Source organism: Hetaerina americana, unplaced genomic scaffold (assembly GCF_022747635.1).
Source record: "Hetaerina americana unplaced genomic scaffold, ioHetAmer1.1.p SCAF_1, whole genome shotgun sequence".
Lineage (NCBI taxonomy): Eukaryota > Metazoa > Arthropoda > Insecta > Odonata > Calopterygidae > Hetaerina > Hetaerina americana.
In genome coordinates, this window is record NW_027286069.1 from 69,568,362 (window position 1) to 69,586,188 (window position 17,827).

General features: G+C 42.0%; 1 protein-coding gene across 1 annotated transcript in view; it reads left to right on the plus strand.

The window, feature by feature from the left end:
• LOC139701152 (uncharacterized) overlaps positions 1-17,606 on the plus strand; it is a 32,409-nt gene extending 14,803 nt beyond the window's left edge. Inside the window, exons 2-3 of the mRNA XM_071599743.1 lie at positions 14,179-15,063; positions 17,460-17,606. Coding sequence (XP_071455844.1) covers positions 14,179-15,063; positions 17,460-17,606 — 1,032 coding nt within the window. The remainder of the gene's footprint in view (positions 1-14,178; positions 15,064-17,459) is intronic.
• Positions 17,607-17,827: the final 221 nt, after the last annotated feature.

Below are 17,827 nucleotides of genomic sequence, written 5' to 3' on the forward strand. Positions count from 1 at the left end.
TTCGGTGTGCACAGTTTTGAAGGGGAGAAGAGGGAGAGGGAAGGAGAGTGTAGGCGGACAGCGCAGGGCTGGACAGGAGAGGTGGGTGGGAAGGAGGCGGTGGGGTTTCCAACTCGGCCCACTTATTGAATGCAAGGCACATTCCAGAATGGCCCAGAATCCCCGCGAATTCCCAGAGTACCTTTTCCCACCCTCCTGACTGCGGATTGAGTTTGCCACAATAAACGGCGGGGAAGATGATGGGATTATGGTGCGGGGAGTGTCAGCGGAAAACGTTCCGAGTGGAAATGAGGGAATTGTGGGAAGACGACGGGAGACCATTTTGCCATTGCCCGTCGGCGCAGTTCTCCACACGCCACTCAATCAATTCAGTCAGGCTCGATGCTCACAGTGGGTTTGCGCGGAGAATTATCTCGTGAGTGAGCGAAGTGTGTGATACGTCCGCTTCGTCGGCGATCCGCAAATGCGGCCACGAACGGACGGTGGTCGGCATGCTGCGAGCAAACGGAGGACTGAGTCGGGAGGGCCCGTTATCCACTCCACTCGACGATGAACTTACCGAAATAAGCTGACAAGATAAAAATCAGATGGGATAATGCTTGCTGTCTCGGTGTTCATAACTCGACAACCCTATGCACTCAATTAAAACCTGAATTTATAAGTCAGGATATCCATTAAATTCTTTCCCCTTTACAATTTAAGGCACAATATTAAAATACATAATATCCTAGTATATGTTATAATATCCTGTTTCATAGATGTATTTATGCATACTCATATACACTTTGAGTTAGGGGAAAGCAGGAAAGGATATATATATGTATATGCATTTATGTTTTTATATATATTTATGTTTGTGTGTACATTTCTTCCGTTCTTGCCTACGGCCCACTTCCTTCTCCATTCCTTCATGTTTATTCTAAATTATGAAGATGAGGGTTAGGCATCTACGTAGAATTTAAAAAAAGCTTTTTTGAGTGCTATAAGCAATATAAGTAATATATAAATATATATATATATATATATATGTTTATATATATATATGTATTTATTTATTTATATATGGGCTGACACAATATAACACATCGAATAGAAAAGCAACATTTAAAAGGACACTCACACGGTAAATTGTTCGAGCTTTCGGCCCTCTCAGAGACCTTCTTCAAGTCTATATATGTATATATAAGCAAGGTTAAATCACTATCGGGAAGTAAGAAGGGAAGATCTGTACTAACAGTTAGAGATAACTCGGGTAAGGTAAATTAGTTGACTAAGAGAAGATCCAATAGAGATGGAAGGAATTTATAGCAGAACTGTATGGTAAACAACTTAGGCCAACAAGGTTAGACATAGAAAATAAACGTGACGTAGATGAAGATAGCTTTAGTCCAAACATACTCCATGATGAGATAGAAAGGGTATTAAGGGAGATGAAATTAAATAAGGCCGTTGGGGTGGATAAAATTTCTGCCGAACTACGAAAGGGTCTAGGAAAATGTAGGAGGAATATCTATATGGACTGATTCGTATTATCTATGAGAAAGAAATCTGGCCGGAAGAATTTGTAAGATCAGTGTTAGATACTATTCCGAAAAAGGTAAAGGCTACATCATGTGAGAACAATACAGAACAATAAGTTTGATATCCCACGCAGCTGAAGTCGTTTTCAGGATCATCAAGAAAAGGATAGAGAGTAGGGCAAATGATTACTTAGAGGATGATCAGTTTGGGTTTAGGAAGGGGAGAGGTACACGTGATGCCATTGCAGTAATGAGATTATTAATCGAGAGGAATATAGAGCACAATCAGGACAAATTTGTCTGTTTCGTAGATTTCGAAAAAGCGTTTGATAGATTAAATTGGGAAAAACTAATTAGTATATTGCAGAAAATAGTAATGGATTGTAGGGACAGGAGACTAATCCGCAACCTGTACATGTCTCAGACTGCTCAGGTGCGAGTGGGGAACGGAGAATCCGATTGGGTAGTGTTAGGAAGAGGTGTAAGGCAGGGGTGTCCGTTATCACCGGTGCTGTTTGACATACGAGGTCCGTTCAAAATGTATCGCAAATTTTAAATTTTCGCTGGTGACGTGTATTTGATTTTCGATTCTTTTGTGGCGTTATGTTGGTACTTATGTCTCTCCCTTATGCCGAAAGGTTTGGCTATTTTGAATGTTCAGTTGACTGCTGACAGCTGTTTTGCTTGGACATGTTTTGGCTTGTATTCGATTTTTGCCTGTTCCAAAAAATGGATTTAAGAAACTGTATCAAATTTTGTGTGAAAAAAGAAATTTAGTGCGCGGACGCGTTCCGAATGTTGACTGTGGCATATGAAGAAGCTACCTTGGACCGAATCAACGTTTATCGGTGGTAGAAAATGTTCTCAGAGGTTCGGGAAGATGCAAACGCCAAAGAGCTTGCCGGACGCCCGAGCACGTCAACAAAAGACGAAAACATTGATGAAGTGAAGAAAATAGTATTGGCCAATCGTCGAATCACCGTTAGGGAAATTTCTGAGGACCTAAACCTATCGATTGGCTCGTGCCATTCGATTTTTACCCATGATTTGGGCATGACACGGGTCTCCGCGTATTTCGTATCAAAATTGTTCAATTTCCACCGAAAACAGCAACGCATGGACATGATTAAAGAGGCATGGGAAGAACTGGAGTTAGGAATGAAAGTCGGAGGGGAATTCGTATAATCCGTTAGGTTTGCTAATGAGCAAGCTTTAGTTTGTCGGTCAGCCAAAATGTTGCAAGCATTGCTGAGTGTATTGGCAATTTATTGCGACAAATATGGGATGACTATTAGTATAAATAAAACAAAGGTTATGCGATTTTCCAGAAAGAAAAAGGCTAAGCTTAACATTAAAATAGGAGGGCAAAAACTAGAGCATGAGAACAGTTCACGTATCTCGGAAGTGCTTTGGACCAAGGCGGTCAAAGTAGTAGGCACGGAAGGAGAAGAATTGGGCTTGGCAAAGAGGCTTTCACAAGGAGGAGGGAGTTGATGACATTGAATTGGGACGTTGACTAAGGATGTTAAGAAAAGACTCAACAAAACTTTTATATGTAGCGTAGTTATGTACGGCGCGGAAGGGTGGTCCATGAAGCAAGATGATAGAAGTAGATTGGAGGCTTTTGAAATGTGGGTATGGAGGAGAATGGAAAAGGTAAAATGGACCGAAAGGAAAACAAATGGTATGTTGTACGAGGTATGTAGGGCGAGGAGAGGGGTATGTTGGGGGAAATCCTAAGGAGGCAGGTAAAATAGATGAAAGGTGTATTGATCGGCAGTGAGATGTTGAAGGCTGTAATAGAGAGGACAATGTTAGACAAACGAGGAAAGGGCAGGGAGAGGATAGGGATGTTGGACGGAATGAAGGGAGAAAGGAAGTACACAGAGATGAAGACGGACTTGATGTAGAGTAAGTTGCTGGATTGTGTTTTGTTAGGAGTCATAAAATATACATTTTGTAGTTGTGTCCTTCCAAAACCTGCCTTAACCGGTATATTACTTGAAACAATATATATATATATATATATATATATATATATATATATATATATATATATATATATATATATATATATATATGTATCTATAATATTGGGACGGCACAATATTATACTGCTCGTGTGAGTGTTTCCGTATAATCGATATATATATATACACACACACATTTACATGAAATAGATATAAGGAAAATGGATAGAAACATTTATAGAAGACTAACACAGGAATGGTGGGGAAGGTGAACTCGAACAGATTACAAGCGCAAAATAGTTTCCTTGACCGGGGCAGGAAAACTTTTTTTCGCTTGTGAACTGCTAGAGTCCACCTTTCTTACCATTACCGTGTTCGTCTTTTGTATGAGTTCCTATCCCTTTGCATTCCTATCCCTATTCCATGAGAATGAATATATGTTGACACATATATGTATATACATGAATGTATGTATGTATATATATATATATATATATATATATTCATATATATATATATATATATATTCATATATATATATATATATATATTTCCATGAGAATGAATTATGTGTACACATATATGTATGTATGTATATATATATATATATATATATATATATATATATATATATATATGTACACATATACATATATGTGTACACATATATGTATGTATGTATATATATATATATATATATATATATATTTATATTTATATATATTATTAGGTACTCTACCGGTTAAGGTGGGTTTTTGGATGGAGACTGGAGATTTCAAGTGAGACTCTCACTTGAAGAAGGCCTCTGAGAGGGCTGAAAGCTCGAACAATTTACCGCGTGAGTGTTCTTTTAAATGTTGCTATTCTTTTCTATTTGTGTTATATTGTGTCAGCCCATTATTGTGCCGCTCGTGTGAGTTTTTCCGTACAATGGTTATATATATTACAGACATACACTCACACATACGCTAATAAACTCAGTTATTTCACTTGTTTAGCAAACCGTTGATGAAAGATAACATTTGATGTAAATAAGACAATAATTATTTGAAGAATTTTTTTTAGAAAATGCTTACACTCAGTGGGGCGATGAAAATTGATTTAACACCGTGTAATAACTCAACTTCTCATGCATTGATAATCAGAAATAATAACTAAATAATGTGTTAAACTAATGTTGGACATGTAATATTTATATGCGTCTAGGCTCCGCTTATATTTTGTCAGGAATTTGTTACAAATCCTCTACGTGGGCCACCTCGATGCCGCGAATGAATATTTCCTCGTTTGCACCTAAATTATCATACTGAAGACGTCTGGCTGGAAAATTGTCGGATCCATTCCAACTTCAAAATCCCGTCATTCGGAACCTTGGGATAAGTCATTAGTGACAGTGACTTTGAAAATGTGAAACGAAATCACCTCCGTCAGTCCTAAGTCCCCGTAAGTCATTTTTAGGTCACCACTCTTGAGTTGACCAAGTTAACATTTAGTATGTACTACATACACTTTCCGCACACCTCTTATGACGTAGTATGTGAGATTGGATACTGTTTTGGACTCATGAGCCGTAGTGTCCAGGGAGATCCACTTTACAACTTAATCGCTGGGCTTCTTAGGGTTGATTCTGCTTCCGTTCCATGCACGCATTTCTGAATCAGGCCACGGAGTAGTATAGGTAGGTATACTGAGTGAAAATGAGAAATTCTAAGTTCTCTGAAAAGCATATCAATGGAAAGCTGTTGTCGGCACGATCTAGCAGGCCTCTCACGTTCCTTGATGGCCGATGTTTCACCCATCCATGCCCGGTGTCGCTAGGGCCTGTTGCTAAATACACCAGCGTCATTCCCCTCCACGCTTGAAAATTCGTCCTGTCTTCATTTTTTCAACCCAATGATTGATTCCCCTGGTCCGCCCCCTCCCTCCTCTCTCGTCCCTCCACACTTAACCCCACCTACGCGCCCCCAAAACCATTTCCCCCTTCTCTCCCATTAACCCCCCTTCCGTGGGGCCGACCGCCTCATAATCCCCCGGAGCGGATTCCTCCCCCATCCTCCGAGGGCAACCGCCGGTCGCGGCGCGCACCGCCCCCATGCACACAGACGCCCCTTGGATCGCCGCCGCCGCAACAGCAAGATGCCCCGGGCGAATGGAAAACGCCCGATGGTAAGCCCCCCTTCCTCCGCCGAGTGTTTTCCCTCCCTCCAACACGAACGAATCCCGTCGAATTTTGCTTCGCGAGATCACCATGACGGCCAGTAATTCCCGGGGGTGGGACGGGAGAGAGATTTTTCATCCCGTCAATCCTTTCCGGGTTTTTCTTCGATTAGTCGTTTTGTAACACAGTGGAAATTGACCAAGGCTGTTGTGCGATACGGTGATGTATCGACTACGATCACGGAGACCACTGCGAGGCGATTTTCATGGAATCGCGCTGCGATGTCGAGACATCATGTGATTCGATTCAATATATTGAAGACACAAACGTCCATTAGTGATACAGCCAGGTTTCAACGCATATGAGAAGGCGTTATTTTAGGGTACCTGAAGGCGACATCTATATTTGAAAGATGGGTCCCATTTATTATTATCGCCAGACTCCTGACGTACAACTTATTATGGCTTGTAGCTTTCAAAAATAGGTCCTTGTATGTCCAAAACAAAAAAATTGGGAGTAATTACATCGAAATCTACGCAGTGCTCCACAAACTACCGTTAGGGTGTGTGGTAAGAGATGATTCAACACCAGGCGTGTAACATGAAAAATTAAATTTTTCTTAGTTGTCAGATAAAATAAATATGCGGAAGAATTCAAATAGTGTGGATAATTGTAGCTACAGGTACATGTAATATGCTACCTATTGTGATATATGATAATTCTCCACGCATGCGAGTTGATCCGCTAGTAGTTAGAAGGAAAATACAAATAAATCACTAAGTGGACCTCGGCATATTAAGATGGACCTTCACAAAACTGAGGCAAGAACAATATGATTCACTTCGATACAGATTTCTGCGATGCAAATGCGATTGGGATTTGAGTAATGAGATGTTTTTAATTCATCATTGCCCCTCAAATACGCAATGTTGGCCTATAAGTAATTATGTATTGGGTACATTATCCACGCTTGATATCATTATATCCTCTGTTAACGCTGCTCAAAATATACGGGTGGGATGAGGGCACAAATCAGTATAGAGTAAAAAAGCCATCCAATATTACAACTCTAAGACAGGTGTAATGTTGGTGTACGAATTTGAAATTGTCCTATTGCGGCGATCGGTAATTTGATAACCGATACTTTTGCAATACAAAATTTAAAAAATCATTCATTTAGTGATGGTTATATTGAAACGTCGCACGACACTATGAATTTTGAGGAAATGGGAGGGGCACCTGCAAAAGATGTCCGGATAGAGTTGGATTAAAAACTTTTTGAATGGTCGGGTCCAAAGAGTGGTGATAGATGGAGTTAGCTCAAATGCAGTAGAAGTTACTTCAGGTGTTCCCCAGGGAAGTGTCATTGGACCTCTTTAATTCCTACTTTACGTTAACGACATTGACTCCGTAGTGACTAATAAGAGACGTTTATTTGCCGACGCAGCAGTGTTTTACCGTGATATCCGTGATTTTGAGGACACAGCAGCTTTGTCAGATGACCTCAATGCTATACAACGCTGGTGCGTCACCTAGCATTAAACATTAAAAAGTGCGTAGTCACAAAATTTTGGAAAAAGAGCAATTCTCTCCCGAATGCCTACTGCTTTGGGAACACCGAAATGGAATGCGTAGACTCAATTAAATACCTAGGCTTTACCCTCACTCGCGATCTCTCCTGGGTGAAACACATACGGGGAATACGTGGGCAAGCTAACAAAAAATTAGGAAATATTAGAAGAGTAATAGGTAAATGTGATGAAAAGGTCAAAATGAAATGTGATTTGTCATTGGTTAGGCCTCATTTAGAATAAGGTGAAAGTATATGGGATCCTCACGAAGTTGGATTAATTACCGAATCGTATCCCGTGCAGCGTAGAGGAGCTAAATTTGTAAAACGTTGTTATGATAAACTTAGTAGCGTAACCAAAGTATTAGAGCAACTAGGCTGGGAATCACTCACGGGGCGAAGATTAAATTACAGATTGAAGCTCCTGCAAAAACTGGAAGGGAGTCTCTTTTGCAGTGATGTTGAAAATGTTTTATTATCCCCCATGTGTTAAGGTAAGAGAGATAATGGGAATAAAATTCGAGAGATTAAATATACAACAGATACATTTGAGATATCATTTTTCCACGAACAATAGGGGATCATAATAACATTGTTCGCCGCCTTAGGGTCATATTTGGGTAAAGTTATTCTGGTGTATATTCACCCCCGGCCACACACTCTGGCGGTGGTTTGCAGGGTATGTATAAATAAATAAATAACATTTCTTTTTGAAAGATTTAATATAGAACAGACAATGCTACTTTTTTCTTTCACCACTCCATTCACTATCATTTTAGCTGCTACAAAGTTCATAGCCATAAAAAATTATGTGACTAAGATAAACACTTATTTAATTATTCATTTATGTATCCTGCAAGCCACCGCTAGGGTGTGTGGCAGGGGGTGAAAACACACCAGACTAACAAGAAGAGGGCGTGATATTTCTCGAAAGATTAATACTCCCGTTTCCCTGCTTCCCGAAAGAAGAAAGGCTCAAATGAAAGTACGTAATGTATTTCAGCGAGAATAAAATGACCTCACGAGAGTCCATGGTCGGCGGCGGTCCCATCGTGTGACGAAGAGGGAGGGAGAACGGAATGTACTGAAAGGAAGCGGATGGAGGGGTGTGCAGTCGCATAATGACAGAATAATCGATTATAGGAAAATTCTGGAATCTCGTCACTTAAGAATGCTGCTTTGAGACTGAGATCTACTCTTCCCAGACAGCCTTTTCTGGCAGATAACACATTAGAAATATTCATGAAATGTCAATGTACGCGGATAAAAGTTTTGAGACAAAATGATGAACATACGGATTTCACGGAGGTCTGAAATGAAGATGAGTAAAACCTAAAAGTTCTTTTTATGTAAAATGCAACATTTAAAAAAACAAATGCGGGAAAATTAGGAGAAAATGCGAAAAAACTCAAAAGAAACCTTGAAGATCTAGTGCAATTCTCCTCAAATACATATTTTCAAGAAGATAGGAAGTCAATGAAAAATTGTAAATGGTTCAATCGCAGTTCATACATTTCAGTTTATTTGATGGGAGAAAATAAGAGGTAGGCCAAAAATGATTTGGAAATATTGCCAGGAGAATGAGAATATAAACTCATTTAATGTGACTAATCGACAGTATACCCTAATGAACACTCACTAATTGACTTAAAATTTAAATTAATAAATCAACTTAAGGTGAAGGGTATAAGGCAAATGATACTCCAGGAAAACGCACGAAAAGTTCAGTGACCAAGTGAGCAGAAGAGGTAAAAGATGAGAAAGACGTTTAAAAAAGTAAGTCCAAAAGAGAGAGGAAGGGTGAGAGGGAGAGGTGGGGAACGAAAAGGAGTAGAGTGAGGTGAAAGGCGTCGGTGGTAGGATTATGGCAGATACTCTATAGTTGTGTATGAGAATTTGTTGGAAGGAGGCAGACTGCTGGCGGGAGGGTAGTATAAAAAAATAGTGGAAGGCCTCGGGATGAGAAAGTTTATAACGCCGTGGCAGAGGGCGAATGGAAGCAGATGAAGGCGTAAAGAGTTGAGTGGGAGTGGGGCGAATGAGGGAATGGGCGGAAGGGAAGGCAGGGTGAGGAACCGGGTTGGAAGGGGAGGAAGGTGACGGTGTCCCGGGGGATGTATTTCGGAAGAGACGACGTGAGGCGAGGAGGAGAGCAGGGCTCCGAAGGCGGCTGGAGCCGGACGAGGGGGGCGGTTCTGAGGACGTCTGTCTGTCTGTCTGCCTGTCCCCTCGTCTCCCTCCCGCCCTCTTGGACTGGAGAACGGTCGCAGAGGCGGGCGGCGGTGTTACGGCGGAGTTACGGCGCAAGGGTCCGGCGGACAGCGGACCATAATCCGACGACGAACCTTTTTATTTTCCGGCCTCCTAATATCCCCAGATCGGTATGCCGGTCACGTGGGTGGGGGAGTGCGAAGGACGGGAGGGAGGTGGCCAAAAAGGGGAAGGGAGTGTGGGGATGGGGAAAGAGAAGATGAGGGGAGGGGGAAAGAAGGGCATTGAGGGCCGGGGGAGGATGGGGTGCCCGACGAGGAAGTTCTACGGGTGGATGGTGGCAATGAATCGGATGTGAGAGCGAGGGGACCGCGGGGGGAAGAGTGGGTTCCTTGAGGGTGTCGCCGGGAAGGGAGGTGGATCGGGTGGACGGTTGGTGTGGGGAGGTGCGAAGGGGACGGGGCCAACGGAGGGTGGGGGTAGAGGACGGGCAAAGTATGGACGTGGGATGGGATGGCTGAGGGAAGCTTAATAGAGAAGGCATGGTGGAGATCAGGATGGAAAAAATATAACGAATGATTATCCCGAGGGATCCTGATTGACTTGATTGATTTTCAGATGCGCCGAATAGTTGACCCTTCTGGGCCTCTCGGATGAGTGGCCGGACGCGATTCACAGATTCGAGCCCTTGTTGACAAAACTGGAAAGGAGAGTGGCGTGAGTTGTAGCCGAAGACTAAATAATGTTGCCGTTGTTGACGGAGATCCAGCTGGTCTATGGAGCAACCTGCGGGAATGATATATTTCGTTTTCCCTGGTGTCAATTTATTAAGTGATATACCACCAGCTGGGGGATAAAGAATCTATCACCTTTCCCGCAGGTGTTAAATCAATATCAATGCATACCTCTTAGTTTTATAATAAATGTTCCATCTTTATGAATCACGTCAAATCCAGATGTTTAACATGTATATCACACTATTCGATACCCAAATGTTACCTTAAAATGCCGATGAGTTTCCACTGAGTTATTCATGAAGAATATTATCTACTACTCCTTAATAATTTCTACATTTCCTCTTTCTGCTAATCGATCTAATATTTGGTAGCACTTGTAATCACTTATTTCCATTACTCCATTATAAAATATAGTAACACTTCATCAAGTAAAGGGACGCCAATAATAAATTGAAGTTAATTTTCTAGGGGTATATCCATGTATTAACCTCCCCATTAACATAATTCATGATCACAAAAATGAACAAGGCCAGAAATATGTATATCGAAGTGAATCTGGAGATGATCGGTTCACGTAAATGCTACTTAATACTTGCCATCCTCGGTTTTTTTATCAATAAATTCACATTTTTGACTCTTTTATGCACGCAAATGGCTACCTGCACTACATTGATGGATCAGAACGAGCTTTTCGTCCGCAAACCAGTTTACGATCGAGAGATTAGGTTTCTCACTACATCTGTTTTGGTTGAATTATGAATGCAATAATTCATAATTTTATCCCCTTTTAGTGCTATAAATTATTATCATATGAAATGGTGCCTTTGGAGGAAAATATTATTATCCTCTGAGAAGTGTATAGGCATAAGTTCAAATTTATATCGTGTTTGGTTAATATTCCTGTGTCATGGTAGCAGCAAGGGTGACCCAAGTGGAATAATTGTATGGTTTCTGAATTTACAATTTTAAAACATTCTGCTCGTGCATAATGCATTGTTTGCATTATTATAGGAAAATTCACTCAAAGGCGCAGGTCTGTAGGCGTGATCCCAAAAATATTTTTCTAATCTCAAAGTAAAGCATCTTCGGACTGTGTTTTTTTTAAACTCTTCCCATGCCAAATTTCGGGTGAAATGACATTCATTGGATTTCAGATTTTTTTTTTATTGCGTGCCTGTCCACTTCATAATTACCTGATCGTGAAGGCGAATGTGATACGCAAACTGTCCTTTCACTTTTTATGTTTTGCACGTGAAGTTGTAAGACTTCTGGTCATCCTAGATGTTGATCACTCCATTCCACTTCAACTCCGAAACATATCTCGGCCTTCGGCCTAAACTCAGTTATTTTATTATTTCTTCGTCCATGGAGAAGTCTTTGGACGAATCTATCAGAACCGACGAATATATCTTGCAGAGAGATATTCTTGCTCGTTAAGTTCCCCCTGCGACCTCTTCCTTCTCATACCCATATAATTCCAAATGAAATTTAATGTACTTAAAGCATGAATGATTGCAGAGTGAATAAGTCATGCATAATCACTGATTCTTCTTTATGATATGACTCATTAATCAGGGTAACGGTCCACTTAGTGATTTTGCAGTTCAATAACATGCGTTGTAAATTCAATTGTTGATGGTAAAATAATTAAACATACTCAATATTGGTTTTATTCACCCAAAATTTTCGATTTTATCTTTTTAAATTCATTTTGAATAATTGATAGCTTAGTATTTTGTATTAGAGGACTTCGTTTCGAATTAGATCATTACTTTTACTAGAGCGAAGATAGATCAAAGACTATAATAGTCTTTGATCTATCTTCTCTCTCAGGTGAAGCTCGAAGAGATCGAAGCTTCGCTCGCTTAGACCACAGTTATATATAATATTACAGGATCGGTGTTTAAATACTTCGAAATCAGCATTCAGTTCCATAGAATAAATACTGAAATGAAATACCACAAAGTTTCCATAAATAGTTTAATTTATGCATCCATCAGAGCTTTTCTTCTGATAGTCGTGGAACTGTATGAAATTCATTAATTTCACATTCCTTACATTTAACGAACGTGAGACACGGAGCTCGGAAAGTATTACCGGACAAAAATCAATAAATCTTGAATAAATCGGTCAATTACTGCGCGGTCATGGATACTCAGTGCTTCAAGCCGCTCACCTAAATTACGACATGATTCGGGGGGAGTATATTCACTCAAACCTCCGCCGATCAAATCACAGGGAAACAGTCAATCCGCTAAAACTAAGCCAATACATTCGAGTCGCTTGTTTTGCCGATATCTCGTTCAATTATCTCAATTTATGTAGCGGTCAATCAGCGGTATAAAGTTTCTGCGCCAATGGGCAAATAATTTCTCTCCGGTGATTTCGCCAGACCGAGGTTTTTGATGTTCATTTTGGTAATGATGTTCATGAAATCGAATAGACCATTCATGTAAAATTTTTTTTAATTCATGTCGTTCTCTATTCCGTACTGAATTTCCTAGTTAAAGTAAGCTCTTGGTTTCCTTATCAGTAGCTAAAAAGGAGTTGTAAATTAGTGAATAAATATCGGACTAAATGCGAGTATCGTATCTTTCGATGCGTAGAAATCATCCCGGAGGTTGATTAGAAATTATTTTTTAGTACAATGTGAATTTCATATTAGGTATTAAAATTATTATCATTATTATAATTACTAACGTAATCAAAAGTTAGACTTTATTTCGGATGGTAACATTTCAAACGTTGATATATTACATTTAACGATATTAAAATTAAAACAATAAAATCATTTGAAACGTTACCCTATGTACATGATAATGATTGATAAATAAAATGAAAAAAATAGATAAATTAAGTATAACATCCATTAAGTTTTTCAGACACTGTACAATAAAACTATACAATAAAGTAGAGTGAAAAATAAACATCCAACTATAGAAAAAAGAAATTAAATGAAATAGTCAGATTTTCCAACATCATTATAAAGCGTACATGACCGGAAAATTTTTCCAATATTTTTTCTGGCTGAAAGCTAACTTAACGACGTCGTTATTCCAAAACTAATTTTTACCGATATTTGCAATCTGTCTCCGGGGTTCAATTTCGTGTTTATGGTCCTTCCTGGCTATCGCTTGGCGTTCTAATTCATTTGACCCAGTCATTGTCTCTCATATAGGCAATCTACACTGCCGTCAACTGGGCTTTTTTCCTTTCTCAACTCTTAAGGGCAATCATATTTGTAACGGTGCTAAAAAATCATTGCCTTCCAGGATATCGGAATGTCATAACGATTACTAACTTAGCGGCATATAATTTCTAAATGGAAGCGTTTATGTAAAATTCACCTTCATATTTACTACAGTAATTAGGAGTTTAAAGGAAGACGTTCAAAGGAAATGAATAGAAAAGAAAATGTAGGAAGTGGTTCTTTCGGGTTTTCTTCCGCGTGTATCCATTTTTCGGACGATATTTCGCCAACGTTCCAGTTGGCTTCCTCAGGTCCACTGAAGTGCCGATGCAGGTTTTGGTCCAATATATATACCCTCCGTTTGGCGCCTATTTTTAGGAGGTGTGCTCTGATTCGTTGAAATCCTTGAGGACACGTTTCCACGCGCTGGCGAGGGGGTAGCCGTCCTCGCGGTTGAAATTTCTGGGCGTTTTTGCAATTTCAATTGCCTCTCTGATGATCCTTGGGTAGTAGCGGCCTTCTTTATTCAATAAAGTGGCGTTGTCAAACTCAATATTATGTGTCGGTCCACTCCAATGATGTTCAGCCACCGCTGACTGCTGGAACTGTCTATTTTTTACGGCCCTTCTGTGTTCTTGGACTCGGCATTTCAGCGCTCTTGATGTTTGGCCGATGTAGGAGTTGCCGCAGCTGCATTTGATTTGGTAGATTCCTCCAGAGATGTCTTTTGGGAGGCGGTCTTTCGCGTTGACGAGGATATTGGCCACTTTGGTTACGCATTTGAACCTGGCTGAGCGTATTTCTTCTCTGGCCTTTCTTGAGCGTTGCAGAGACTCCGATACCATCCCGTCTTTTGTCGAGGTGAAACACCATATCCAGTCGAAGAAAGCCCTAAGGATTCTCCGGAGAGCCAGCACAGCCCTCCTAAGGGAAAGGGTGCAGCACACGAGATGGACCATCCAAACACGCACGGAAGAGCTGTACGAGTTGCACTTAAGACTTAGTGCAGTCTTGAACATAACGGATTGGGACACATTGGATAGAATTACGTGGAATTCCGCTACAACAGCCTTCGTCTCAACTAGAGATAAACAAGTGAAAAAGTACGAACGCCTCCATGGCCTTCAACACCCTGGACTGGAGTCTCATGGCCCTGAAAAGGACCGTACAGTCGTGAACCTAACTGACATTCATCTGAGTGACGCCGCCATCAGCGTACTTTCCAAGGGACTGAACTTCGCCGTTGCTCCCGCCCGCCTACCAAAAGAAGAACTAGTGACTGAAGTCGAATACGCCGTCCGGAAGCTACCTAAGGAAGAGGCCGAGGAACTTCGAGGAGAAGCAAGCCGTATACTGCTCAATGCTAAAACTCCTAAACCCAACGTCACCCGAGAGGAGAGGAAAGCCTTGAGAGATCTCCGGACGAACGATGACATTATAATCACTCCAGCGGATAAAGGGAACGCAACGGTGTTGATGAAGAAGGATGACTACAATAGAAAAATCAACAGTCTCCTGAACGATGAGACTTACTCGGAAGAAAAACAGGATCCCACCTCCAGGATCCAAAAAGAGATTAAGCAAATAATTACACAGTCTTCGATCCCTCCAGAAGAGAGACGGTGGATCGGCGAATCGGCTCCCAAACCACCTAGATTATATGGCCTACCTAAGATCCATAAGCCAGGTGTCCCTCTACGACCCATCGTGAGTGCCATAGACTCTCCATGCCACAAACTCGCCAAATATTTGTCCCAGCAACTCTTACCGTTCTCTGGTAAGTCGTCAACGCACGTGAAGAACTCCGCTCACTTCATTGAGATTATAAAAGAGACCAAAATAAGCAAGGAGGATATTTTAGTGAGTTTTGACGTAGTTTCTCTCTTCACAAGCATCCCGATCGGTGAAGCAGTAGAGATTATCAAATCACTCACGAGTGACGGCCTCCCGAAAGACATCCCAAAGAAGGTGGAGTTTTGCCTGAGAAACGCTTACTTCACGTGGAACGGAAAATTCTACAGGCAAACAAATGGCGCTGCAATGGGGTCCCCACTCTCACCGGTGATCGCCAATCTTTTCATGGAAGCTTTTGAACGAAAAGCCTTGCAATCCTTCCACAAAAAACCCAAACTCTTTGTGAGATATGTGGACGACACATTTGTAATATGGCCCCACGGAAAAGAAGAACTCCAGAAGTTCCTGCAACACCTCAACGCACAAAATGGTGCTATTAAATTCACCATGGAGATGGAAACGGACAACCGGCTGCCCTTTCTGGATGTCCTGGTCGAGAAAAAAGAAAATGGGTCTTTGGGACACTCCGTTTTTCGGAAAAAGACCCATACGGACCAATATCTCCATGCAGACTCCCATCACCACCCTCAACAAAAAGCCGGAGTAATTAAAACCTTACTCCACCGAGCATGCTCCCTCTCTGACGCTGCCTCCATTGGAAAAGAAAAACAACATCTGCTGAAAACGTTCCAGATGAATGGCTTCCGGCGTGACAACATTCTGAAGATAATGCACAGGGTGGAAGGAAAGAAGCGGATGGCCCTGGAGAGGACCAACGAGACTAGCCCTAAGGAAAAGGCGACGGCACACGCTCTCCTGCCGTACGTCGCCGGAACAACGGAAAAAATTGCGAGGGCCCTCCGGAAACACAATGTCTCAGCCAGGTTCAAATGCGTAACCAAAGTGGCCAATATCCTCGTCAACGCGAAAGACCGCCTCCCAAAAGACATCTCTGGAGGAATCTACCAAATCAAATGCAGCTGCGGCAACTCCTACATCGGCCAAACATCAAGAGCGCTGAAATGCCGAGTCCAAGAATACAGAAGGGCCGTAAAAAATAGACAGTTCCAGCAGTCAGCGGTGGCTGAACATCATTGGAGTGGACCGACACATAATATTGAGTTTGACAACGCCACTTTATTGAATAAAGAAGGCCGCTACTACCCAAGGATCATCAGAGAGGCAATTGAAATTGCAAAAACGCCCAGAAATTTCAACCGCGAGGACGGCTACCCCCTCGCCAGCGCGTGGAAACGTGTCCTCAAGGATTTCAACGAATCAGAGCACACCTCCTAAAAATAGGCGCCAAACGGAGGGTATATATATTGGACCAAAACCTGCATCGGCACTTCAGTGGACCTGAGGAAGCCAACTGGAACGTTGGCGAAATATCGTCCGAAAAATGGATACACGCGGAAGAAAACCCGAAAGAACCACTTCCTACATCAATAATCTCCGCGGAAGCCTACATGGAAACAGAAAAGAAAATGTTTCGAGGTCCACTTTTTGCCTATTGCTAGCTTTATATTTTCCTGCCAAGCAGAATGGGTTCGCGTCTTACGTCTTTAATTCAGTTTAAAATACTGAGATCATGTAAATTTTATCTCTAAAGTTGAGCATGAAGTTATCATTTCCCACAATTTGGCGATGTTTAACCTTTATAAATGCGTGGCTTTCTACAGTAAGCATTTCCGTGCCCGATCTCGTGAAAAGTACCTACTGGGCGATGCTACGTTGAGCCCTCTATACTGGAATTAATGACTGTTTTGAAACGCCATCAAGTGTTTTTGTCCCATTCAAAACTATCCTATAAGGTTGTCAACCCAATGGCAGATTTTGAGTTTTGATCTCATGGATGGTTTTGAGCGTTTCGGCCCACCCTCGCGTGCATCCGAGAAGTTTTCGAACATTCGATGCCACAAGCGAAGTACGCGCTATGATTAAAAGAGTATTACCTCGCATAATTGTAAATATTGAATTGAGGGAATGATTCCCCCGTGGTACATTCAGCTACCGATGGAGATGAAATCGTAGCTTTCTACCGGCCACCATATGAACGAACCTGTGGGATCCTCGTCGTAGCTCAGGATGCCGGTGGCGTCAATCACACATCCGCCAAAGACGTCTCCCGGGCGCGATGAGATCGCACCCGAGTGCCGACGAGGGCGAAACTGCCCCGCGAATCCCTCGCGGCGTTTCTCATGAGGGGGAGGGGGGTAACATGATTAGTGTCGATAGATCGGGAGTTTTGCGGGTCGTTTGATTGCGCCACGCGCGCCTTTCATTTCTTTCCTTCACACTTGTTCCAGCCCTCTATCCCCACCCTCGCGCCCCTCCGCCTCACCTCCACCATGTCCTCCACCTCCTCCCCGCCCCCGCCGGATGATAGCCGCCGCCTCGCCTCTGCCCCCACGGGATGGATAATGGAGGGCTTTGAGCGGGGAAACATTACTTGAGAGGGGGCGGCCGCATTTGATTGATTACTCGAAAAGTAAAAAAAAGAAAAGAAAATGCATGGAGGAGGAAGAGAAAAAGAGAAGAGGCACCCTCTTAAAAGAGCCAGATTGACCTTTCGTGACCGATCCCTCTTGAGAGAATCCCCGACCATAATTCTCGTGCCCGGTGGTAAAAACATCGGAGGCAGGGCCATCTGTGAAAGATGCGTCCGACTAATGAG